The 27,055-nt window shown below is 37.3% G+C and overlaps 1 protein-coding gene and 1 pseudogene across 1 annotated transcript; one reads left to right on the top strand and one right to left on the bottom strand.

Moving 5' to 3' along the window:
• Positions 1–435: 435 nt before the first annotated feature.
• LOC120185663 lies at positions 436–11,879 on the top strand (annotated as a pseudogene).
• An 853-nt stretch (positions 11,880–12,732) lies between these two features.
• Positions 12,733–24,495, bottom strand: LOC120185862 (mediator of RNA polymerase II transcription subunit 15a-like). The gene is made up of 12 exons (XM_039189966.1): positions 24,238–24,495; positions 23,003–23,121; positions 22,083–22,194; positions 21,813–21,915; positions 20,199–21,530; positions 18,419–18,489; positions 17,868–17,942; positions 16,193–17,566; positions 15,723–16,064; positions 13,868–14,068; positions 13,688–13,776; positions 12,733–13,233 (listed from the first exon to the last, which is right to left on the bottom strand). Exons 2-12 carry the CDS (start codon positions 23,113–23,115, stop codon positions 13,026–13,028), a joined length of 4,020 nt encoding a protein of 1,339 aa, XP_039045897.1. The 5' UTR covers positions 23,116–23,121; positions 24,238–24,495; the 3' UTR covers positions 12,733–13,025.
• Positions 24,496–27,055: the final 2,560 nt, after the last annotated feature.

Raw genomic sequence — 27,055 nt, forward strand, 5'->3', positions numbered from 1 at the left:
ATGCATGTACATGCTTGAACAATCTAGTGGTTCTTACGCACAATCATTCATATTTTTTTGACTGGTTTACCTCATGCAGGTTTGCTTAAGCTGTCATTTTTTTTATGTTTTGGGCCATACTTGGCCGGTGTCCATAAAGCCTTCATGTGCATGTGCTTAGCTTTCTCTCTCTATAAACTTAATTAAGGTTACGTGCGTGTATGTGCATATGATTAGATTTTGTCATGTGCCCATAATCAGTTCCCTAATAAGGAACCAAAACAGAGCTTGCGTTGTAAACGTCAAATACGGTAAAACTTTCTCCTTTCCTTCTCCATTGAGACTATGAAACACAAAAAACAAATTTGCAATCCATTTATTCCCATGCTTTGGATTTCACCTCCATTTTACTCTCATTACGTTTTTTTTTTTGTTCTGTAATTTGTTTGCTTTAGGATGGATAGCAATTATTCACCTATACCCAATCGCTCACACGTAGAATTACAAACACTAAATGAAGCCGATGATTTTGCGTCCCAACAGAGATGGTCGTTTCCCGATGATGGAAACTGAGAAAATGAGCTCATGATCCCTCGTGACGTCGACGACGATGATTTCGATGCCAATATCGATGATTACACCCTTCTTTTGAGTAAACCCCATAAAGAATCCTGCATTCCTGATGCTGTTTTCAATTTAACGACCATCATTGGTGCCGGAATGATGGCTTTGCCCGCCACCATGAAGGTTCTAGGCATCGTGTAGACACTAATTTTCGTTCACATTTTTTTTATATATACATTTATATATTTATATATATATATATATATATATATATATATATATATATATATATATATATATATATATATATATATATATATAGTTTACAAATGATTTTTGAAAATACGTATATGATATATAGTTTTTAAAACATTTTTTGAAACTATATATATTATATAGTTTTTTAAAACATTTTCGAAAATTATATAATATATAATTTTTAAAACATTTTTAGAAAATTATATATTATATAATTTTTGAAAACATTTTTAAAATAAATATAATATATAGTTTTTTAAATCATTTTGAAAACTTATATAATATATTATTTTGGAAAAAATATTTTTGAAAACAATTATATATTATATAGTTTTTCAAAAGCATGTTTGAAAATATATATAAATTTAAAATATTTTTTTTCAAAATATATTATATTATATGGTTTTGAAAACCATTTTTAAAATCATATATAAAATATAATTTTAAAAAATATATTTTTATATATTTTTTTTATTTCTTTTTTTATTTGATATTTATTTATTTATTTATTTCGTTTATCTCATTTCAGGTTTAAAGAACGGGTCCAAGTCCAACAATCGGGCCTGAACCAGCCCAGCAGAAATATTAGGGTTTCACATCCAGTTTCGGTCAAGGCGCCGCACAACCCGGGAAACCAAGAGCCACGTGAAACAGACGGTCAACAGTGCCAACGACCGACCGAGATCCCCGGGACTGACCCATCCCGGGGTGATCAGTCACAGCGGCCACGAACGCCCCTATTTCGGGACCAGACCAACAAACACCGGGGCTATAAAAGCCCCGGGTGAGGCATGCAGATAAAGGAGGATCGGAGGCTAGGCAGAACCATCGGAGCCATCACAGTAAGACATCAACCACAGTACCCACAGAACAACACCAACAGAATCAAGCCACAACCAAACACCCAGAAACCAAAGGATCGAAACCAGAAAATCATCGAGAACCAACAGAACCGCAAAATACCAAAAACAGTAAACCAACACGAACCAAAGCAGCCAAACATCAAAGCAAACCTCAAGGAAATACACACAAAAATAAAGAAAAGAACAGCAGTAAGCTACCCAGAGCCCCGACGGACACTGGAAGTCGAAAAACCACCGACGAGAAAGGCAAAAGTCGAAGCTTTAAGCGTAGATCTACGCCGGTGGGTGGATTTCTTGAGTGTTTAGGTTTTGGTTTCGGGTTGGGGGCGGCGAGACGAGCGTTTGGGGTGAGTCTTGGTTTTTCGGCCGCCGCTCGCGGTGGCTGAGGCGGCGGTCGGAGCAACGAGGGCCACCGGAGTGGCGGCCGGAAATCGCCTTGAGGAGAGAGGCCAGAGAGAGTTTCAGTTCTCTCGTTTTATGAGAGAGAGAGAGCAATGGAAAAATGAGATGGTTGAGGCATTCTGGGCCGATTTTCGGCCATATATACCCCCTCCATGCGACGTCGTTTTAGGGAGGGGGTTTCTACAATTTAATTCGTGGGTAAACTACATCCTCGGTCAGTGTAAGTTTTATTTGTTACTATTTGGTCACTGAATATAACTTTTGACATTTCAATTCGGGTCCTGAGTTTAATATGTTCACGTTATGATCACCAATTTATGTTTCATTCGAGAATGGCCGAGGTGTTTTTCGCATGTTTCAATTTGGTCACTATTTTTCCCTCTCTTTTGATTTGGCCACTTTCTTTTCATTTTTTTTCGTTTTGATCCTTTTTTTTCCTTTTTTTTCGATTGCTTTAATACTTATCTATTTATTTTTATCTAACATTTTCGATCTTCCTTTTTTAGAAAAATCCAATCAATCATAGGTGAGTATTTCGAATCGGATTTTTAAATTTAAATTTAAATTTTTAACTTTTCGCAACTAAGACAACCGACAAATTAATTGGTACCGAAAGGGAGGTTCAAGGGTGCTAATCCTTCATTGATCGTAACCGACTCCCGAACCCGACACGTTTCTGGTACAATGCAGATTAGGTAAGATGGTGTCCGACCCACCTAAGTTCGTTTTAAAGTGGTCGATGGCGACTCCAATCCACATTTTTCAAGTCAAAGCCCAATTCTGGGCCCAACCGAAAGACGGTTGCGACAGCTTGGCGACTCCGTTGGGGATCAGTAAGTGAGTCAGGCCAAAATTAATTTTCGGTTGTCTTTTTATGCGAAAATTTTAATTTTAAATTTAAATTTATTTATTCGATTCCAATTATTTATCTTTGATCATTTTTCAAATAAATAGTTGTACTGACATTTTGTTAAATGATTTCAGATTTTTGAAAAGTTTCTATCTCTGGCTCTATAACCGAGCCCCAAACCCTATTTAAGTGGGGGTGAAAGCGACGCCTTCGTGTGAATTTATTCACCGTGCGGGCCTAGCAAGTAGCCTTCGGGATTCATATACCTTATGTCTTCGTGTGAATTTATTCTCCTTATGGGCATAAGGGAATGTTTCCTCTCGAGTTTAACTTAGTCTACACAAGCCTGTTATGGGTTTAGGACTAAGGGTCTGGTAAGCCCAAGGGGCACCAGCAAGGAGAACTCGGGTACCGTGTTTTAGAACCTAAACTGGGAGACTTTGAAGGAATTAGAGCTCACCCCAAGACCTCATTCCAAACCCTAGGATGCTTTGTTTCCTGCTTTATTTTCTATTCAAAGCATGCGAACTAGACAAATATGCGGCTAGGATTTGTTTGAAATTAGCATGCGGTAGATTATCATGTGGGGTAGGATTTTTTATTTTTTATTTATTTTGATTTACCTCACTAACCCCTTTTATTTTTTGTTCTATTTCATTTTGTTTTCATCATTCGCATCATTTAAAACGAGGTGTTGATCCACCAAAAATGTGTTTGTTAAACATGAATAATCTGCATTAATGGACAAAGGGATTATAATACAAAAAGATAAAAAGCTCGGTGTGGTCAAAGAATACTCGGAGGCAAAGCGTGCAGGGGCAAGACGAGGAAAATGTTACTGACCCGGAGAGTCCTTTCAAAAACTACGAGATCAAGATGACGAAACCCTAGCTAAGCTGGAGATCATTATTGATAAATTCTAGAAACAAGTCGACAAACTTCGGATGGAGGGCTCCAATGACACTTTCGTTTGGAACGAGCTCAACAAAGGATAAATGCCAGAAATGCAGTCATTCGAGACTTCTTGGGCCAGTACCAAAAGCAACTCAACATTTGCATGGTTCATCCAGAGAAGCCGGAGCAGTTCGACAGGTTATTCAGAAGCTGTCAGGATATTTTTGTCTCTTAAGACGTAACACTTTTGTCCCAATAAGGATTATTTATAATAACAGGTACATTTTTTGGATCAATGCCTCGAACATTTCATGCATCATGCATTAAGACATATTGTGCATTTTGTTATTTTTCTTTACATTCGCATTATTTTTCCCTTTTTATTACATTCACATGTCTCATCAAAAATGAGAACATTTCGATCCTATGACATATAAGGAGCTTTACCAACAGTTGTTTGACGCACACGTGGTGTCACCATATCCAGAGAAATCCATGAAGCCCCGTACCCCAGGTAGTATGATGAGAACGCTCATTGCAAAAATCATAGCGGAGTCCCAGGGCGCACTATCGAGAATTACTCCACAATCAAGAGAATCATACAGAAAATACGTAACAAGAATCGGATCGACTTCAACAACTTGGGGGCATCCAAGTGAGGAAGATCATTTCATCATTTGAGGCATTCTGTTTGAGTTTATTTTTTTTTCATTTTTCTAAATTTATGTTACTTTAAAGATGTTAAGCAATGAATCACATTTACAAACTTGCAATTCTTTGAATATCATTTGAATTAAGAAAATCTGTAAATGGTTCAAAGTTACAGATCTTTGATAAAGTAACATGATTTAAAACAAGGACTTTGACCTTACCCAGAATATACCCTCAAACACTGTATCCTGCTCTTGCAATGAACCAATATAACATTTTCCTTTCATAAGGTACGGACAACATGGGGCATCATTTTGCATATGACATTACTATGCTTTTTATTAAAGACGTTCAGTGATGACCATTATCTTTACAGATGGAATAGTCGAGTAAGTGAATCTAGTTTAGGTCAGTTGCTTGAAAATTGAACTCTAAAGATGATTTTTTTACTTTCAACAACACCTAGACTATAACAGGTTCTTCTTGACAATCTTAAGCAATTAAATCTGTAAAAACTGAGCTATTCCGCTAAGGCAATTGATTATAGAGGAAACTCGAAAGCCCTGGCTTTATGAATAGATTGCGTTCAAACCATGACATTGCTTGGACACTTGGCAATTCGGTGTTTGCTCCACTGCTTTTGTCAAGCCGAAGACTTTGTGATGAGACAAACCCTTCAGTTAAACCTGATAAAAGTGATTATAATACAAAGCTATCCCTCTAAAGCAATTGGTTGAACGCCCCGGCTTTATGGATTCGGCTAGCCAGACAATGGCAAAGTAAATCAAATTTATCTCAAGAAATTTTCGGTAATGATGGACTAAGGGAGTTAAGGAACACCTGTTATAGTCAATTTCACACGGACACTCAGGAATTTCATTTTTAGACCGATATTTTTTCGCACTGCCTTTGTTGGAGGAGCCTACAAAGCTTGAACAAATGGAAGATTTCAGAGGACCGAAATAAAATGTCTAGTAATTGGTCATTCTAGTTGCGTCATTATGTCCGCACCCAAATGAAATGCCAAAGCATATTTCGATATTTAAAAGAATGACATTTTGGGTTACCAAAACCTTAGAAAAGAGGCCAACCTAAAGCCAACTCATCCATTTGAGCATTTGTCAAAGATTTGTAACTCTGAAAGCATTAAAAGAGCTCTTGATTCCTTTGATATTTTTTGAACTCACATTTACAATTTGATTCAATTGCGAACAATATTTTACAACATTTTTATCATGTCTCTCCTAAAACAAGAAAAAGGAAAAAACATTTTCAAGCAGAACAGTCTCAGATATGAAAGGTATGTAAAGCCAAAGCTCGGGAAGCAAATGGGGCACGATCCATTCCAAGGACCTGATTGACAGACAAAGCACGAGACTCCATCCAGAAGATAACACATAATTCATCCATATTGCATGCATCTTAAACATACTTAGGTGCATCACATTCATCATTTTAGCATACACGTTTTTTGCAGCTTTTAGAGTCAAGTTTTGACTTCAGGATGAAAGATACTTGATTCTCAAGTGCCTTCAAAGAAGGATGGTGGTTGATTAACTCGGCAGTAAGAAGCTACACCTCAACCGACTTGACATCTTAGAACCAATTTCAGATAGGTTCGAGAACCAGTTCAAAACAAATCCAGTTCGACACAAACTCAACCATGAGCAGTATGTTTCCAGTTAACACTTTCAAGCCAGATTTTAATTCCACGACGAAAGATATCCGGCTCACAAAATTTGGCGAAAGGGGCCATCATTCATTTAAAGGAAATTTACAACACAACTTAAGTCAATAAAAGTTGTCTGTCAACAAACAACTTGTTGTCAATAAACAATTTTCCACTTCTAGAGCCAATTTCAACTTCACAGCGAAGGATATTGGACTCCAGACAACGCAAGTTCAACTTCACGAAGAAGGGACCGCTGGTTGTCAACAAACAACTTCTCAATTTCAGAGCCAATTTCAACTTCACAACGAAGGATATTGGACTCCAGACAACGCAAGTTCAACTTCACGACGAAGGGACCGCTGGTTGTCAACAAACAACTTCTCAATTTTAGAGCCAATTTCAACTTCACAACGAAGGATATTGGACTCCAGACAACGCAAGTTCAACTTCACGACGAAGGGACCGCTGGTTGTCAACAAACAACTTCTCAATTTCAGAGCCAATTTCAACTTCACAACGAAGGATATTGGACTCCAGACAACGCAAGTTCAACTTCACGACGAAGGGACCGCTGGTTGTCAACAAACAACTTCTCAATTTTAGAGCCAATTTCAACTTCATCACGAAGGATATTGGACTCCAGACAACGCAAGTTCAACTTCACGACGAAGGGACCGCTGGTTGTCAACAAACAACTTCTCAATTTCTGACCCAATTTCAACTTCACAACGAAGGATATTGGACTCCAGACAACGCAAGTTCAACTTCACGACGAAGGGACCGTTGGTTGTCAATAAACAATTTCCCAATTTCAGAGTCAATTTCAACTTCACAGCGAAGGATATTGGACTCCAGACAACGCAAGTTCAACTTCACGACGAAGGGACCGCTGGTTGTCAACAAACAACTTCTCAATTTCAGAGCCAATTTCAACTTCACAACGAAGGATATTGGACTCCAGACAACGCAAGTTCAACTTCACGACGAAGGGACCGCTGGTTGTCAACAAACAACTTCTCAATTTTAGAGCCAATTATAACTTCACAACGAAGGATATTGGACCCCAGACAACGCAAGTTCAACTTCACGACGAAGGGACCGCTGGTTGTCAACAAACAACTTCTCAATTTCAGAGCCAATTTCAACTTCACAACGAAGGATATTGGACTCAAGACAACGCAAGTTCAACTTCACGACGAAGGGACCGCTGGTTGTCAACAAACAACTTCTCAATTTTAGAGCCAATTTCAACTTCACAACGAAGGATATTGGACTCCAGACAACGCAAGTTCAACTTCACGACGAAGGGACCGCTGGTTGTCAACAAACAACTTATCAATTTCTGACCCAATTTCAACTTCACAACGAAGGATATTGGACTCCAGACAACGCAAGTTCAACTTCACGACGAAGGGACCGCTGGTTGTCAATAAACAATTTCCCAATTTCAGAGTCAATTTCAACTTCATAGCGAAGGATATTGGACTCAAGACAACGCAAGTTCAACTTCACGACGAAGGGACCGCTGGTTGTCAATAAACAACTTTCAACTTCACGACGGAGGATATTGGACTCGGAACAATGCTACTTACTTGGATTTCAACTTCACGACGAAGGATATCCAACTCGAGAGGGTTGTCTGCCAACAAAAGACCTTTGAGTTCGACTACGCTCAGCTCAACGGCACATCATTTGCAGCATAACTTAAGTCGAGAAGGGTTATCTGCCAACGACCCCCGAGTTCGATTACACTCAGCTCTGAGGGCACATCATTTACAGCATAACTCAAGGCTAGAAGGGTTATCTGCCACAAAGACCTTCGAGTTCCACTCCACTCAGCTCCAAGGCACATCATTTGCAGCATAGCTTAAGTCGAGAAGGGTTATATGCCAAAGACCCTTGAGTTCGATTGCACTCAACTTCGAGGGCACATCATTTGCAGCATAGCTCAAGGCAAGAAGGGTTATATGTCAATAAAATTACCGAGTTCGATTCCATTCAGCTCGATGACACCTCAATCACACTACTGTCCGGTTGTAGTCGGGATTTTCAAGTCAAGGAAAAGACCTGGGTTAGCCGTGCCTTAGTGACAAGAAGCCATTTTCCGGCAGCATAGCTTAAGTCGAGAAAAGCTATCTGTCAACAAAGACCTTTCGAGTTCGATTTCGTTCAGCTCGAGGGCCTATCAATCACGGTGGAGCCGATGAACTACTTTCCAGTCGAATTGTTAACCTAGGTCTTTAAACCGAGAAGAAGACCAAAGTTGACTATAATTTGGCGACAAGAAGCCACGTTCCGTATCAAAATCTGAACCACGACTTCAATTTTTATATCATTTCAAGATGGACTCGACCTCGCGATGGAGGAGCCATCCGCAACCCAATTCGACAAGGAGTTATTCTTCAACTCCACCAAACGAAAATTTGTGTCTTTTTATCTTTGTCCTATTTTTCGTTCCACGAAAAAGGACAAAGAGGGGCAACTGTAGACACTAATTTTCGTCCACATTTTTTTTATATATACATTTATATATATATATATATATATATATATATATATATATATATATATATATATATATATATATATATATATATATATAGTTTACAAATGATTTTTGAAAATACGTATATGATATAGTTTTTAAAACATTTTTTGAAACTATATATATATAGTTTTTAAAACATTTTCGAAAATTATATAATATATAGTTTTTAAAACATTTTTAGAAAATTATATATAATTTTTGAAAACATTTTAAAATATATATATATAGTTTTTTAAATCATTTTGAAAACTTATATAATATATTATTTTGGAAAAAATATTTTTGAAAACAATTATATATTATATAGTTTTTCAAAAGCATGTTTGAAAATATATATAAATTTAAAATATTTTTTTCAAAATATATTATATTATATGGTTTTGAAAACCATTTTTAAAATCATATATAAAATATAATTTTAAAAAATATATTTTTATATATATATTTTTTTATTTCTTTTTTTATTTGATATTTATTTATTTATTTCGTTTATCTCATTTCAGGTTTAAAGAACGGGTCCAAGTCCAACAATCGGGCCTGAACCAGCCCAGCAGAAATATTAGGGTTTCACATCCAGTTTCGGTCAAGGCGGCGCACAACCCAGGAAACCAAGAGCCACGTGAAACAGACGGTCAACAGTGCCAACGACCGGCCGAGATCCCCGGGACTGACCCATCCCGGGGTGACCAGTCACAGCGGCCACGAACACCCCTATTTCGAGACCAGACCAACAAACACCGGGGCTATAAAAGCCCCGGGTGAGGCATGCAGATAAAGGAGGATCGGAGGCTAGGCAGAACCATCGGAGCCATCACAGTAAGACATCAACCACAGTACCCATAGAACAACACCAACATAATCAAGCCACAACCAAACACCCAGAAACCAAAGGATCGAAACCAGAAAATCATCGAGAACCAATAGAACCGCAAAATACCAAAAACAGTAAACCAACACGAACCAAAGCAGCCAAACATCAAAGCAAACCTCAAGGAAATACACACAAAAATAAAGAAAAGAACAGCAGTAAGCTACCCAGAGCCCCGACGGACACTGGAAGTCGAAAAGCCACCAACGAGAAAGGCAAAAGTCGAAGCTTTAAGCGTAGATCTACGCCGGTGGGTGGATTTCTTGAGTGTTTAGGTTTCGGTTTCGGGTTGGGGCGGCGAGACGAGCGTTTGGGGTGAGTCTTGGTTTTTCGGCCGCCGCTCGCGGTGGCCGAGGCAGCGGTCGGAGCAACGAGGGCCACCGGAGTGGCGGCCGGAAATCGCCTTGAGGAGAGAGGCCAGAGAGAGTTTCAGTTCTCTCGTTTTATGAGAGAGAGAGAGAGCAATGGAAAAATGAGATGGTTGAGGCATTCTGGGCCAATTTTCGGCCATATATACCCCCTCCATGCGACGTCGTTTTAGGGAGGGGGTTTCTGCAATTTAATTCGTGGGTAAACTAAATCCTCGGTCAGTGTAAGTTTTATTTGTTACTATTTGGTCACTGAATATAACTTTTGACATTTCAATTCGGGTCCTGAGTTTAATATGTTCACGTTATGATCACCAATTTATGTTTCATTCGAGAATGGCCCAGGTGTTTTTCGCATGTTTCAATTTGGTCACTGTTTTTCCCTCTCTTTTGATTTGGCCACTTTCTTTTCATTTTTTTTCGTTTTGATCCTTTTTTTCCTTTTTTCGATTGCTTTAATACTTATCTATTTATTTTTATCTAACATTTTCGATCTTCCTTTTTTAGAAAAATCCAATCAATCAGAGGTGAGTATTTCGAATCGGATTTTTAAATTTAAATTTAATTTTTTTAACTTTTCGCAACTAAGACAACCGACAAATTAATTGGTACCGAAAGGGCGGTTCAAGGGTGCTAATCCTTCCTTGATCGTAACCGACTCCCGAACCCGACACGTTTCTGGTACAACGCAGATTAGGTAAGATGGTGTCCGACCCACCTAAGTTCGTTTTAAAGTGGTCGGTGGCGACTCCAATCCACATTTTTCAAGTCAAAGCCCAATTCCGGGCCCAACCGAAAGACGGTTGTGACACATCGTTTTGGGGCTTGCTTTGATGATCGTCATCGGGATTTTGTCGGAAATCAGTGTCGAAATGTTGGTTAAGTATGCTGTGTTGTGTAAGGCTAAGTCTTATGGGGAAGTTGTGGAGGTTGCAATGGGAAGAACGGCTAGAGTTTTGTCTGAGATTTGTATAATCGTCAACAATGCAGGCGTGTTGGTCGTGTATTTGATCATCATCGGTGATGTTATGTCGGGTTCGGTTCATCACCATCATCTCGGAGTTTTGGATCAGTGGTTAGGCTATGGTTTTTGGGACCACAGGAAGATATTGGTCTTGGTCATCCTGGTGCTTTTCCTTGCACCACTCTGTTCCTTAAACAGAATCGATTCATTGAGCACTACATCAGCTGCATCAGTCGCTTTAGCAGTTGTTTTCGTCGTAATTTGCCTACGTGCCGTGCTCACAAGGCTGATCGAAGGCAAGATCAAGTCCCCGAAGATAAGCCTCGATTTCGAGTCTCGAAAAACAATCCTGGACCTACTAGTGGTGATCCTGGTCATATAGGACGCATACGTTTGTCACTTCAACGTCCAAACGATATACAACGAACTCGAAGACCAATCACCACAGAAGATGAACAAAGTAGTAAGGATCACAACCACCATTTGCATCATGTTCTACGCCTCGACCGCCACATCGGGGTACCTCCTCTTCGGACAGCATACCGATACAGCACCGCATTGAACTACATCGTTCGAGTCGGCTACGTCCTCCATCTAGTCCTCGTCTTCCCCGTAATCCATTTCTTGTTGCGTGAAACCGTCGATAACTTGGTGTTCCATGGATCAGCTCCCCTGGTGGAGAGCAAAAGGAGGTCATTGGCATTGACAGCCGTGTTGCTTGTGCTTATATATTTAGGGTCCACCGCGATACCAAACATATGGACGGCGTTCAAATACACCGGTGCAACGACGTGGTTTCGTTAGGGTTTACCTTTTCGGCTCTGATAGCGTTGAGGTTAGGGGAAGAAGAAGATAAGGGTCTGAGCTTGAGGTTGAGCATGGGACAGAAATCTGTCGTGGTCGGTGTTGATATTGGCTGTAATAGTTAGTGTTGCGGGCACTGTGGGGAATATTATTTATAGCATCGAAAATGAATCTGATGATTGATTTCATATTCTTCATGTTTCACAAATTTGGTCTGAATTTTATGATGTTTTTGTTGTGGTTGGTTCTTCATTGTGTCTGACATTATGCTAGGGAACACATAATGTTGATGGTATGAAATTAGGTTCTCAGCTATGGAAAAGGTCACAATAATAAAACTAGTAGCACTCAACTATGTTACCCAAGAACAAAATAAGTTGACATATTCAGTTGCACCAAAAATGTTACCGAAGTTCAGTAAATGAGGCGAAGGTTTAGCTACAGTAAAAAATAAGTAGAAAGCCTAAAATGTTATTAAATGCATTAAATTCGGTTGAGCCTAAAAATGTTATCGGTCGTTAAGAAAATAGATTGACATTGATAATGTCAAGTGTTTTTGTAATAAACTTGTTGCGACCGGAACTGTTACTGGAGTTTTCAAATGGGTAACAAAAAATATGGGTAAGTAAATATGCACGAAATTATTCCACTTGCGCCCTAATCCGCCATTTTTTAAACATTAATAGTCTGTCTTTTCTTAGAGATTCCCGTACAAAACACGTCGTTTACGATCTCTTCACGTCAATATTTGCTGTCAACCATGTGTTAACCAACTCGGTTCAATACAACAGCTCCGAGACAAATGGTTTAGGATGTGCGAGCATTGAGGCTAAAACTATGACACAATTTAAGGCACTTTATAACATGTGTTCGAGTGTGCTGAGATTTAGACAACACACTCCAATACTCTATTTGGTGTGAATAATTTATCTGTAAAAAATGGGGCTAACCTAGATTGTAATCACCAAGTAGTAATGAATAACGAGACTATAGTGAATGATTCTGCTTATTATTAACCAAAGAGAACGAAGTACAAAGGTTTTCCCCACTTAACCATTCAAAAAGCTGCTATAGATGAACATACATAGTGAAGCCTGGTTTCGAACAGAATTTATAGCAAAGTTGGCCGAAATGCGAGCATTACTTACTTACCGATAGTAGCTATGATCCATCTTCGGGAGTTCTCTCGAATCTACAACTATCAACAGACACTGCTTTAATTACACGTATGTGCATCCAAAAACTGTGTTCAGACCTCCGTGTAGCAGCTGTGGAAAATTCTTGACATCAATCATCAAAACAAATCTGATTTAGGCTTCTGATTGAGTCGGCAAAGATGGCTATGCAGCACTCAAGCAATTCTCCCAAGTCCCGTATTTTGAGCTAAAGTTGCCACCGCCGCTCAGTTTTGAATGATCCGAAATAACCACTCGGGCACAAACATCCCAAGTCCTTGCTATGTCACTAAGTGACATGGGCTGTGGAAGGCTACGCAGTGATATACTAAACCTAGACTTTGCTTTCACTGAAAGGTCTTCATGCTCCTTACTGCGAAACAGAATATGACATCAAAAATTATTTTCTAGCAAAAATACCAAATAGAGACATCTAGGCTCAAACCATCTTGCACCTCTGCCGAAACAAAACCCATGCCAAATTCTAATAACTGCCTATAAAGTTTTCCTATGGATGTTGAAAAACCTAAATTTAGTTCAAGTTTTTATAATTAACAATAGTTTAATCCTTGCACTGGATTCTTTCATCCTTAATGAAAATGTCAGGCCAGCAATATCTCACTCAAACATAAAAATGTTATCGCCTCACAATTTTTACTTTTGGAATTGTACTCGAATAAAATAAAGATAAGCAAACAGTTGAAACAAAACCATTATGTTTGATAGTTCCCCAAAAAGAAATCAAACAGTTTTTAAACAGAATACCAGCCTATTTAAAGAAGGGGAAGAAGAGAACGATTGGGATTCAAAGGCAAATGTTTCCTCACCTGACTCCAACCGGACACTTGTCTAATAGGATTGGAGAGCAATTTGGATAATTTGTGGGGACTAGCAAATGCAAGGGCTGAATTGGTAACTGCATAGCAACAAAGCAGATATAATGCCAAAAAGATCATATTACTTTCAGGTTATGACATCAGTGTCTTTATATGAGTTGAAAAGCTTACCATTTGTACCGACATGTACTGTGATTTCAATTTTGAACTGAGAGCCACAGCACTGAAAGAGCACTTGACAATGGTTCCTTCACCCCCTTCAGTAGTTGAAGCTGCTGCACCAGGATAAACACCTTCATCACTGATACCAACCACTGTGTCAATGAGCCTCTCGTTTATTTCCCTTATTTCTTCCAAAAGGCCGTGATTAGCCTGTGATGGCTTCCATGTTATCTTTTATATCTTATCATATAAAGCAAATTGCAGCTGTCTCAGACAACACTAAGTTATGCATAGAATTTATCTTGCTAGCATTAAATAGCCTTGCTACACAGAAGTTGAAATGTGAAAAAACAAAATGTCTTGAATTCTCAATGACACAAAGTTATTGAACATCAGAAAGTAGAAGTCGGAAATTTTTTCTGCCTACATTCAGTACATCACTGAACAATTTAACTCTAGAATTTGGAGGACTTCAGCTAAAAACTTCATGCAAAATTTCCGATCACATCAGGCATAATATAAATCTATAAGATCAAAATGGAGCATGAAACTTAACCGAAGATTAGACATGATCTGACAGAATCTATAACTAATATTTTCATTATTGATTTCCCTAACTAAATGACAGTATGTTCATAAAGGATTATATGCATTCCATGAAAGAAAGAATGCCTAAGAACCACATGATTCAGAACAAATAGCAACAATGATGCATGTGCTGAAAAAGTACACAATTTTTTCTTCACCAATATTCATGTCACCTTTAACCTTTACCTTAGTCACAAGCATAAATATATGTAACTAAGCAAAGCCAACTATGACTTATGCCAAAAAATTCATAAATGCAAATTGATTTTGCTAAAACTTTTGTTAAAGCATTTTTATAGCTTCATAGAGAAGCTCCATAAACTTCATATATGTTCAACTTGAACAAACTCATTCCTAAGGAATAGAATTAATGTCTTTGCTGCTCAAGACCTGCAGCTGCACTGTTTCCTGATTCTCACCTAGTAGTCAATAACGATTTTCCTCAAGAAATTATCTCTCGAGGTTGGATACAGCTGTGATTCCCAAGTCACAAGTGTAACTAAGGGGTAATAATACTAGATATAGTAAATAGAACTCGTCAACAATGGCGGACATGAAACCATCAGACTGGAAATTGAATGGCTAATATAGTAGTTAACCAGCATGAATGCTTCATTAAAATCAAGATAATCTCACATTAAACAAATAAGTAAACAAATGATTGATGTGATGCAAAAACTTTGAGAAAAATTGCATGTCAGCAACAGAAAAGTCTGACACACTTTTTCTTTGAAATTGAGTGCTTGCATTTGACAACAAATTTACAAAGTTCTTTGGCTTTAAGGTTATTTAAGATAAATTTCAAGATTTTTGTGAAATTGATGTTTAATGGCTTCTAATGCCAAAGGTGCCGGTAAAATATTGGGAAGAGAATACTTGTATTTTATTCATCAACATTATGGTTATATATACAAGTCCTATAATATGTAAAGTAATATCCTACATTAACTGGGTAATATCATACATTAAATACAATATATATCAACCCTAATATTTAGTCTGTAAATCTGTAACAATACCAAAATAGTAGATAAGAAAATATAGACAAAGTAAGATGCTTATGTGTTTAAAAATAAATGAGCACACACATAACTTCAAAACATTCCAAAATGGAGTGACGAACGTTAAATTTGGCATTAGAAGTACAGTACATAGAAATTCACCCGTATTTATGAAGTAGAAATTCACCCGTATTTATGAAGTGCTGGAACAGGATTCCTAAAGAGCATAGCAGAATGCATTGTTTAAAAAGGGCACTGTGAGCAAGGAATAATACCTCAATTCTTGGTCGCTTGACACTAGACGTTGCAGTTGACTCCAAGTCAGATGTCGAACCAGTTGGCCGTTTGAAACTATCATTCAAACTACCAGCAGATGATACAACATTTAGGGGCACGGCACTAGTGTGACGCCTAATTTTCTTTGTTCTGCTCATTCCATCTTGACTGATGAAGTTTCTTGCTTGCAGACGACACTTTGTCATGGCAACCAGATCCTCACCTACTGCAGCCCTGGACCCATTACCTGGGGTTGAACCTGCTATCCTGTCAGTCATGCTGACAACTGAGCCAATGTCATTTACAGCTGCACCCAATGCTATAGGTGAAATGGATTTCACCTGCAATTGAAGTGCATTAAAAATCAAATTAATCCAATATGTTTTTGAAAGAAGAAAAAGAGAAAGAACTTCTACAGCCTCAACCATGTAAGAAAGAGAAGAAGTGACAATAATAGAGCTTCACTAACTGCTTTCATTAAACGTTCAAGAGATTGCTCTGTAATGTTTGACTTGCTGGAAACAGCTGTCAAAGCATTAGCATGAATTCCATCTGCACCAGTGAACTCAGCAAGCAGAGGTGAGGCTGATATGCCTGGTGTGCCAATTGCCAGGGATTGGGAGCCTGCTTGAACACTAGTTCCTTGTTGATTTCCAATAGTAGCGACATTTGGGAGAGAAGTTCCCTGAACAGGTTTTTCAGATTCCCCAGGAATAGGCGATGGAACCAACGGAGTTGAAGGTGAAGGAACAACAAAAGGTAAATTTGCAGATTGCAAGGGAGTTCCAGATTTTGAGATGGATGATAGCAGGTTTTGCTGATCAACCTGTGGGGAAGAATGCTGGGGCATCTGAGGAGATGCAGCCTGAAGTAGCTGCGGTGAAGAAACAGGAAATTGAGCACCTGATTTCAACTGCTGATGGGCATATGATTGCCGCTGACCTGCCTGAAGGTGTTGGAATACCCCTGTCTTAGCACCCACCCCCTGCCTCATATCATTCGCATCATTCATCTGATGCAGTTGGGGCATCGGGTGTGTCTGCAATTGAGTGGACGGTTGTTGCTTTGCTTGCTGCTGTGGCTGCTGCAGCTGCTGTTGTTGTTGCAGTAGCTGCTGCTTCTGTTGTATATACTGGTGCTGCATTTGGCGGTGTTGAAACTGTTGCTTGTACTTCTGTGACTGTAGCATTTGCTGTTCTTGCTGTTGTTTCATTTGCTGGTGCTGAAGCATGTTGGAACTTGACTGACGAGAATTAATGTTTTGTGGCAGAACACTTGCCCCACTTTGTGATGACAAGCTGTTAAAATTTGCCTGCTGGGAAGTACTCACAGGATTCTGTTGTAATGGTCCTGGTACAACCTGCTGCATTGAACCAAGGGCATTACCTTGTCCTGAATCCATATTGGAACCTGGCTGTAACGAATTTAACTTGGTCTGATGTGTTGTCGAAACCACAGGTGACAAAGAATTATGCTGCATGCTTGTTATGTTGTTAGGCTGCATTGCTGGCACAGAACCTTGTAAATTTTCCGACTGCAACTGAGGGTTCATTTGATTATCATGAGACTGTGTCTGATTAATTTGTGTTTGTGCTTGTTGCATGGAATGCATATGAGGTGGAGGAAACTGTCCTTCTTGCAGCATCGTGACAGGCTTCCTTGGCCTATTGGAATTCACAAAATTTATTATCTGCTTCTCATATGAACTCAACTTCTCCTTGAATGGGGGTGTTATATTCGCTTTGGGAACAGATAAGACAGCTAAAATGTGCTGCAACATGGTCTTGAATAGTTTCAAACTATCAAGCTGCTCATACTTTGGCTGCTGTGGATTAGCATCATGCTGGAAAATAGAACACAGAATTGTCTTAAGCAACCCAAGTAAAATTGCAAACCACTATTCCACCAGATAAGCATAAGCGAGACCACTAAACACTGTCTAAAGGAATAGGATTCAAGAAGTAACACAAAAGTGGGGTGGGATCAAAAGCTTTAATGTGGAGTAGTGACGTTCTCCCTAAATTTTGTTGATAGATACTAAATTTTGTTGATAGATACAGCAGCAGTGTATGGTGCAGAAGGATTCTATCACTCTTGAGATGTTAAAGAAAGCATATATAAGATTATGTAATGAATAAACCTACCTGCTGCAACTTAGTAGCAATTTTCTGGTACATCTCATTTAATTCAGGCAAGTATGTCTCCTTCAATGTCTGGATCTGTAACATAAATTCAGGCACAGACTGGTTAACCAACAACTAAACCACTCAATATATCCAAGTTTCATCGTTTATACAAAAAGTAAACCAATTTTTCAGTTTTCTGACTAGAAGGCAGTGATTTTAGTTAAAATTATAGAAGAAACACAGGAGTCAATTAAGGCTTAATTTGAAGTCAAGCATGCAGAGGATATCCTTGGTCTTATTTCCTTGCTCAACAATTAAATAGATCTTTCCTAGAACGCTGAACAATTTGGATTTATTTTCTTATTGATAACAAACAAATAAAATGCCTAAATTTCTTTAACAAAATTTATTTTAAGTTGCTAATTCTTCTTTTTTATATTTCCTGTTAACAGACGCATCCAATATACTGTAATATTCCTTTTTATGACCATTTTCCTGCACATAAAACCTAATTAAAGCCAACTTGTAAGTATAATATTATTTATAGGAGAATAATCAAGAGCTTTTACCTTCTGATATACCTCTTCTTGCCAATCACCACCATTTGCAAGCTCTGTTTGAGCTGTGGAATCTAAAGATGCTGGAAAAAAGGATGCATAAAACGTACATGAGAAAAACAAAAATCTTTGGAGAACGGAAAACATTGAAATAGATAGTTTATAGAAGAAAGGTACAATTGGGCAAAAAAAAACTAACTCTCATAGAAAATTAAGGTAGACATAGCATAGAAGGGGAGGTTGCAACCAATAATCAAATTCCTACATCATAAAATTCCATCATACCAGCCATGGGGTACAACTGAAAGGCATTTGAAGAAACCATTAAACATATTTGACGAACAAACGTGAGGCTTTTATTGCTAGTTCCTGCAACTAACTATGCATATCCAAGTTTATGGGGTTACTCATTTAAAAACACACTTCCTACAATCACATTTCAGTGCCTCTTTCCTTTGGGGGTACTCCAAGGCATCTATCTACTACTATACAAAAGCAGCTAATATGAAATTTCTTTCCATAATGACACAAACACAACTAGCAGTTCAAAAGTCATTCTTATTTTCAAGGATATGTTTTTTAGTTTCTTGAGTTAACAGATAAAAGAACAAAAAAGATCAGTTGGAATAGGTGTAAATGATTAAGTTTTAAGTAACATGTGAAGGACGACCTAAAAGAAAGTTATGCTGCTACCAGCCTATTATTCACTGAAAGAGAAATATGTTAAGTTAATAAGGGTGAGTCAATCTAAAGCATTAAGAAACTTATTGCACAAATTAGACTAAGGAATATACAAGGTTCATATAAAATTTAATCAAATCTACATCAGAAATATCATGTCTCAACAAAAGCCGTGAGACGCAGTCCAAGGACCACACAATTTTGAGGCCTTGACACCCTTTCGACCATCTCATGCATGGATGAACCAACTTGCTTTTACATTGTGCATCCTTCCAGAAGAAAAAAAACTGACATTGGCAAGTACGTAGACCCTCTAGTTTGATGCAAAAACTCATTGAATAAAAGAAATCAATTATTGTCAATAAAAAAGAACCAATTATTTTTGAACAGGAGAAGAGATTAAAATCCAGAAGCTGCCTGTGGACTGACAAAACCATAGCAGAATAGCTGCAGGAATGCATCAAGAGTAATATAATAGCACAATCACAGCATTCAAGACCTTAACAGCGACACAGATGACAAACAACGTTTCTTGTGTCGTACAAAGCCATGCAATGCCAATGATCAGCTGAATGAAAGGCTGCCACTAATTTTTTATAGCAAGTATTTGAGCCTAGGACTAATCATCTAAAAGTTCGCGAAAAGTTTGCTGTCAACCTAGTTCTGAGAAGGTGCAATACTTCTGCGGACCAGCTGGCCAAGACGGCTGTTGGCAGAGTTAATGCACAGGTGGTGGTTAATGAAGTTTGATGTTGAAGCGAGGGTGATTCTATTGCTTAAAGTCGGGAGTCCGAGCCAGGTTCCGTGGGAGCGTTCCTGGTCTTCTTGATGGGGTGCACTCTTTTTCCTCCATTTAGGCCTAGGGAGATTTTTTAACGAGACCCCTAGCAATGAGTTTTCATCCTAATTAATAAAAATCTTCCTTTCCAAAAAAAAAATAAGGATTTTCTCTTAATCTCCTAAGTTGGAATGGGAATTACTTTCTGGGTAAAAATGTGATGCAAAATAATGTCATCACAGGTGAAGTTGACAAATCAGTTAAATAACACAAGAGCTGAAAGCAACCAAGCAAAGAACGAGGACAGGTAATGGCATAGATTCAAAAACATACTTGATGATGTCTCCGGAACAGCTCTTTGTGATTGATACAATTGCTTTTGCTGGTCTGTCAAATTTTGTGATTGAAGCAAGGAGCTTGATACTTGACCTCCTTGAAGCCTTTGTTGCATATTTGGTTGTAATTGATTGGGTTGCTGTTGCAAACCCAATTGTTGCTGCAAAGTAGACTGTGATTGCATCTGCGACATCAGTTGCTGTTGCTGCTGTGACTGCTGGGATGCCTGCCCTTGAGTTGGTAACAAATTGGCATTGGATGCACTCTGCTGCATTTGTTGGAGAGGAACCTTAGGGTGGGATAGCATGTGTAAAGATTGCTGGTTAGTTTGCATGGTTGAGTTACCCGACTGAGCTCCAATCAATTGTGGCTGCTGTTGCTGTAATCCAGAACTATTACTCTGAGGACCCAACTGCTGCTGATGGATATTTGACAGGTTAGTTTTTTGAGCCATTAACTGCTGCCGCTGCTGTTGCTGTAGGTTTGGAAGATTATTAGCCTGGCCTAGCAACCTCTGCTGCTGCATTTCTGCAATGCTGTTTCGTTGTCCAATTAACTGATTTTGCTGCGTACTTGCAGCATTTGTCTGGTGTCCCATTAAGTGCGGCTGCTGGTGTTGTGGCTGTGGAGGCTGCTGTTGCTGCTGAGGCGTCGTTGACTGCTGCGCCATAGGTGTTTGTTTATGAATGCCAGAACTGGCAGCCTGTTGTGCCTGTTGATGCTGCTGAAGCATGGACTGAGTTGACTGTTGTAGTGAAGATTGCTGATTGTGTTGAAGACCAGGAACAGGAGTTGCTTGCATGGAAGATTGCTGTATAATGGATGATGTTTGCATACCAGATTGCTGGGAAGATTGTAACTGAGTAGCTGGTAAATGGTTCTGCTGTTGCTGCATGTGAGACTGCATAAGTGAGGGCTGGAGATTTCCCTGTTGAATCTGTTGTTTCATAAGTTGGTTTTGTAACTGCTGATGATATAGATGCTGCTGCTGCTGTTGCTGTTGCGGAAGCACCTGTTGCCTTCCTTGCATTTGTCGCTGCTGATTAGCAAAAATATTAGAAGGCATCCCTTGCCCCAGTGAGTTCTGTGAAATTCCAGACATGTTCTGCATGTTGGAATTCTGGCCAACAACATTAGGTAGAGGATTTTGGGTTAGACCAGATACAGTAGGCATTCCAGATTGTAAACCAGCAGAACTTTGAACTCCAGCAGATGCCATGTTATTTGGAATACTCTGGGATAACAGAAGTGCTTGAGATTGATTACTTTGTAATGAGATATGAACTGATTGCCCCCGACTGTGAACTTGGTTCTGCATGCCTTGAGAACCTATCCAAGATATTTATATTCAGAAGGAGAAGTTGAAGAAGAACCCACAAGAACTGAATCGAAAAACATTTAGAACAAGTTGAACAACAAAAATACCAAAACATTAACAAATTAAAACATGCAAGACAATTGAATAATACGAGGAAGAAGAAAACAATGAAAAATTATTCCTAGCACATGCAACGGTGCATGAAGTTCTATTCAGCAGCAAAAGAACAGAAAGCACAAATACATGAAAAGAATTGTACTCACATAAAGCAAAATGCAGATTCTTGATATTACCTGGATCAGGTGGTTTGCTGTTATTCCCTGTGTTGGGTATAGCATTCTGAGACTTATTCTCCATTGTAAGTATCTTCAAAGATATTCTCCTTAGATAATCAGTCTGAATACAGACAATAACGTTAAAATCAACGAGTTGACTTGGTAAGGAGTTTGAGTGTGTCATGTTCATGCATATTCATAAAGAAAAGAAAGAAACAGAAAGATACACATACACGAAAAACAACAATGCATCCAACCATGTTAAAGAATGCCACTTTCTATGATTACCTGATTGGCTGCATCTGCAAAAATCTTTTCCTCGAACCTTACAGCAATTTTCCTGAGTTCATTTAGACCCTCTTGACCAGAAAATGGAAGGTGCCTCTTCAATGTATCCATTCTACATACACAAGACATTGCATAAGTTATTGACACGCAAACATGATATCTGTAAGAATCTTCAAATGCTAAATAAATGAATGCTAAGGACCAAGTTATCAGGTCCATTACATAACACAATCAAATGAACACTAACCAGGATATTATATGAGCACCAAAAAATTTTCCTCCATAACGTTTCAGGACAGTCACATTTAAATATCAAAAAGTAACAACATTGGAGCTAACAAGGTTCACCCGATATAAACAAGTGACTATCATGGCCTTCATACATCAGCTACATTCAAATAGAGAACAATCATGATTTTCATTGTTCAGACAATGAAGTAGAAAATAGAAAATAGCAAGGCAATGCTACTTAACAGCAATAAATTATTTAAAATTCAGTCCTTAAGAACAAAAGAAAACCACCAATTCATAGTCATAGTGTACATGAATAAGATAACAGGTCCCAAGCTTACAAGGAACCAAAGATATAAAAGCAATATATTTATTATTCAATCACATAAATTCATTAAATGATGCATCCCAATATGTCATATAAAGTTGGGCCCAATAGCTTAACTGCATCAGGTTCCAGATATGTTGCCCGTATATTGTGCCCTGGGTCAGACTTAAGAACAAGATTTGGTTCTCAAGCCATGTATTTACAGAACAAAGAAAACAATTTGGAAAAGGAAACAAACTGCTCTTAATGGGAATGTTTGGTTCATAACTATACTAACAGAGACAATGAAACAAGCCACAAAATCTCAGTAAGTTAAATATAAGTGTATTTAGAAAAAAATAATACCATAAAATTCACTTACATCTTATTGACTATTCTTTGTCGTGAATCTGGCTGCAATTGGGCTCTCCAATCACCTGGATCCATGGGGGGCTCTCCACTGGGAGGAGTAGACCTCCAGTTATTGGTATCCATCTAATTCTGACAACGCCAAAAGAGAACGGTCACAAAACTTCCAGATTAACTTTTTGCTATAACTTATGGATCATGAAAAAAAAACTAGCAAGTTTGGAATCAAATATGCAAAATATCTGATGAAGTTCTTTCAAATAATCGCTTCCCTTCCCCATTTTCAGTCTCCATCTCTTGATAAGAAACTCAATGCAAAAAAACATGGTTATTAATATCTCCTTACAACATAAATAGGACAACATAAATCATTTGTGGCATCACTTTTAGGCCTTAACAATGCAAGACAAGTTACCAGACACTCACAGACAACATACAATTGAACATGATCTTTCACTACTGCAAACCACAATTTTGACAATTGGCTATCATTTGGTTGATAGTACTATTAATTATACTAATAGCAATACTAATACTAGTACTAGGTAGCCTTCCTTTGCAAGACTGTTAAGATTCCTTTGTTTTCTCTTTTTCTGTCCTAGGCCATTGGCCGTTCGTAAAACAAAGACACTTACTCACTAAAAAATCACTACCTTCTTTCGCCACTAAATTAGTACATAAATGACAAACATATCTAATATTCAACTAATTGCTATTCAATGAAGAACTAACGGTTGGTTGGCTTCAGAGAATGCTACCGAGGCCCAGGTTTATGAAAAAGTTTAGTCATCTGAAGCAAAACCAACTGGACTTGAAACTCTTCCAGCTAACATTTTTGACATCTTCTCAAGGAAATTATCGCCCTTGATAAGAACTTTATCGTGTATTATTACACGAAAAAAGAATAAGAGAATTACAAATATCAACAAAACCCATTATTTAAACTATTTTTAACAGAAGTGATTTATTATTATTATTTTCTTTTGCGTGTTGTGTTTGGGTGGGGGGGTTGCTTCTGGTATGTGTAATCAAAATATATTAACAAGTTTTCTTTTCTTTTACATGTCATTTTTTTATAAAAAAATATATCCAACGTTAATTAACTGCTGAGATTTTTTTCAAAAGAAAAAGCAAAATGAAAGAAAACAAAATCTTTAATTCTAACGACTCAAAAACATGTTCTGGTAAAGTTTTCGAGGAAATTAATGCAACAGAATTATAAAACCTATGAAAAATTGAAAATTTTACCTCAATGAAGATCTCCCGATCGCAATGGAAATATCTGCCGAGAAAATTCCACAAGGGTTTTTCTCAAATACCGAATTTCCAGATTGAACTAAACTCGCGAGGCCGATTCTCTTCGATTGTACAGAAAGGAAACTTTATGCTTCACGTTTTATTTTTCTAAAAGATGATCGGTGGTCTTTTTTTCCTTTGTAGGGAATCGAAATAATTAGGCTATTATTAAGTGAAATAACGAGGAAAATCGAAAAGAAAGCAAAAGAAAACAAGGGAAGAGGTAGAAGCAAGAAAGTACAGAAAGGTCATACATTATGTTTATATAGACTGCGGTGGATGGAAAAGACTTTGGCGACAAGTTTTGAAACTTAAATTTCTTTCAAAGTTGGTAGTTGAATTTGATTCCACGACTTAATTTGATATTTATGTTAATTTGTGTTCCAATTGAATCCTCAACTAAAATTATTAATTATGGTTAGTAATTTACTTGATTTTAATTTTATTAAATGTAATTATATATAATATAAATTTTATAAATTAATAACTTTTTTAAGATAATATTTTCGGTCTTAACTTGAACGCAAGGTCTAAATTAATAATTTTGATTAATTAATAAGATAATTTTTTGAAAGATTAGGTAAATTTATCATCCTTTTAATATTATAAATTAATAATTTTATGAAATTACAAATATAACGATGACAACTTAGTAAAATGTGATTCTATTGTTATTTGTTTATTCTTAAAATTTAAACCTAATTATATTTTTATCTCTAATTTTTCTTACTTTATCCAAAAATTATGGTGTTGCGTTCCAACAAAAAAATTTGTGAAAAGTTGTTGCTGCTATGAGTGTTTCCTTCTGTGCAATTGGTTACAAATACATTATATCATTTTAAGTTTCATTTTCAATAAGATTTTTAATGACACCAACTACAATTTCTTCTAAACTTTTGACCTAACATGTATCGTTTTCATTCGAGTAATTCAATATTCATTTTATAATCATGTGTCAAGTTCATGAATGTCTTCTTTACTAGTTTCTTCATGTAAATTCTTTGAGATTTTATTGTACATGTTTTATTCATGAATGATAATGTCAAATGTAAAATATCTTTCAATTAATAAAATTAAGTTGGGTCAATGTTATAAATTTTATGTTAAAATAATTTGACTTGAATTGTTATTTTTTTTTAAAGAGAATGAAATTAAAACATGTTTACGTTTAATTTCGATCTGGAATAACTAATAAATTCAAGAGTGCTACATTTAATTGCAAAATTGACTGACGAATTAAATCAATGTATGTTTGTTCATTTTAATCAGTTATAATCTCATAAACATTTCAAAACAAATGAAGTTCTTCAAATCAAATCATGTTTTAGATAAAATATTATTAAACGATCCTACAAATACACTATCCGTTAAAAGATTAAGGTATTATACTATGATATCGGTGTTGAAAACTAGGGTTGTAAATTAATCAAATCAAGTTCGAGTATTGTTGAGTTCAATTTGATTCGAAAAAATTAAAATGGAGCTCAACTTGACTTGAAAACTCGTAAGCTTAAATTTAGCTCAAGCTCGAAAAAACTTCAACACAAAATATTCTCAAACTAACTCGATTGAAACTCAAATTCGAGCTCGAACATAAACCTTAAGTGAATAAAAACTTTATTTTGCATTAAAAAATATGTAAATGTTAATATTATCAATAATTTAATTTAAAAATATAATATATTATTTTCAAGTTATTCTCAAGCTTTTCAAGTGAATATTAAGGGGTTCATTTTAGCTCATTAAAAACTCGAGTCTAGATTGAGCTCGAGTCAAATCCATTCATTTCTAGTGTTAGCCGTGCTTTGCCCGAGTCAAATTCGAATAGATTGCGATTTGTCTCATCTAATTTACATTATTATTAAAAACTATTTCGAGTTGAGTGTGAAAGATTCGAATCAACTTTTAAAAAAAATCTCAATTTAATCAGATTCATATGATCAAGAACTCTATCTGATACATTACCTTGGAATTGAAGCTGCGCAGCTGCTAATCCGCCGTTAGATCTACTTGAGATATAACGGCACAAATGGATCAAGATTAGGGTTTTACTCTAATGTACTAGCCGCCATTGCAATGACTGAATCTCAACAGTTGAACTACCGACGCGTGCGATACACATACCCGAGCCCTTGAGTTTATCACACGCCGAAAACGAGGTCCCCAACATCGACGCATTCATCGCCTGGTCCCCTCATCTCACGTGAAATCCTCGAACGTGGTCCCCAAAGCCATGAGATATCCACGATGGCACCACGCAACAGATTTGGTCCCCTATTAGGCGACCCAAGCGAGCGTCACCTCATGAAAGGCGGGTTAATATACAGTTAATATACGGTATTACCGGATACATTATAATATATTTAATAAATTCGATTTAGCGCTACTTAAAATATCGAGTAATAATAATATTGTAGGTGGAAATCATGAAAAAAATATTAAAAAATTTGACAATCAGCAAACTTAGTTTGTCGGTTTGTGTCGATACAAATGAAAAATGTATCGATCCATAGCAATATAACAGGTAAAAATATGATAAACCGGTGTCATTATGATAAAACCGGTAAACCGCTACCGGATATATTGAAAGTGTCGATAAATTAATATAAGTATCGACACTTTTGTAATTTAAAAGAGAAGAAGTTATAGCGCATATAAAGTGTCGATACTTTATACAAATGTATCGATCCATAGAAATATAACAGGTAATAATATAACAAAACCGGTGTCATTATGATAAAACCGGTAAACCGCTACCGGATATATTGAA

This window comes from Hibiscus syriacus, unplaced genomic scaffold, assembly GCF_006381635.1.
Source record: "Hibiscus syriacus cultivar Baekdansim isolate YM2019G1 unplaced genomic scaffold, ASM638163v2 tig00113124_pilon, whole genome shotgun sequence".
NCBI lineage: Eukaryota > Viridiplantae > Streptophyta > Magnoliopsida > Malvales > Malvaceae > Hibiscus > Hibiscus syriacus.

Coding starts and splice junctions, on each gene's coding strand:
- LOC120185862 (XM_039189966.1), bottom strand. CDS start 23,115: ATGGATACCAATAACTGGAGGTCTACTCCTCCCAGTGGAGAGCCCCCC. Junction 21,531..21,812: donor CAGCAAACCACCTGATCCAG/GTAATATCAAGA, acceptor TATCTTGGATAG/GTTCTCAAGGCATGCAGAAC. Junction 14,069..15,722: donor TCAAGCGACCAAGAATTGAG/GTATTATTCCTT, acceptor AAGCCATCACAG/GCTAATCACGGCCTTTTGGA.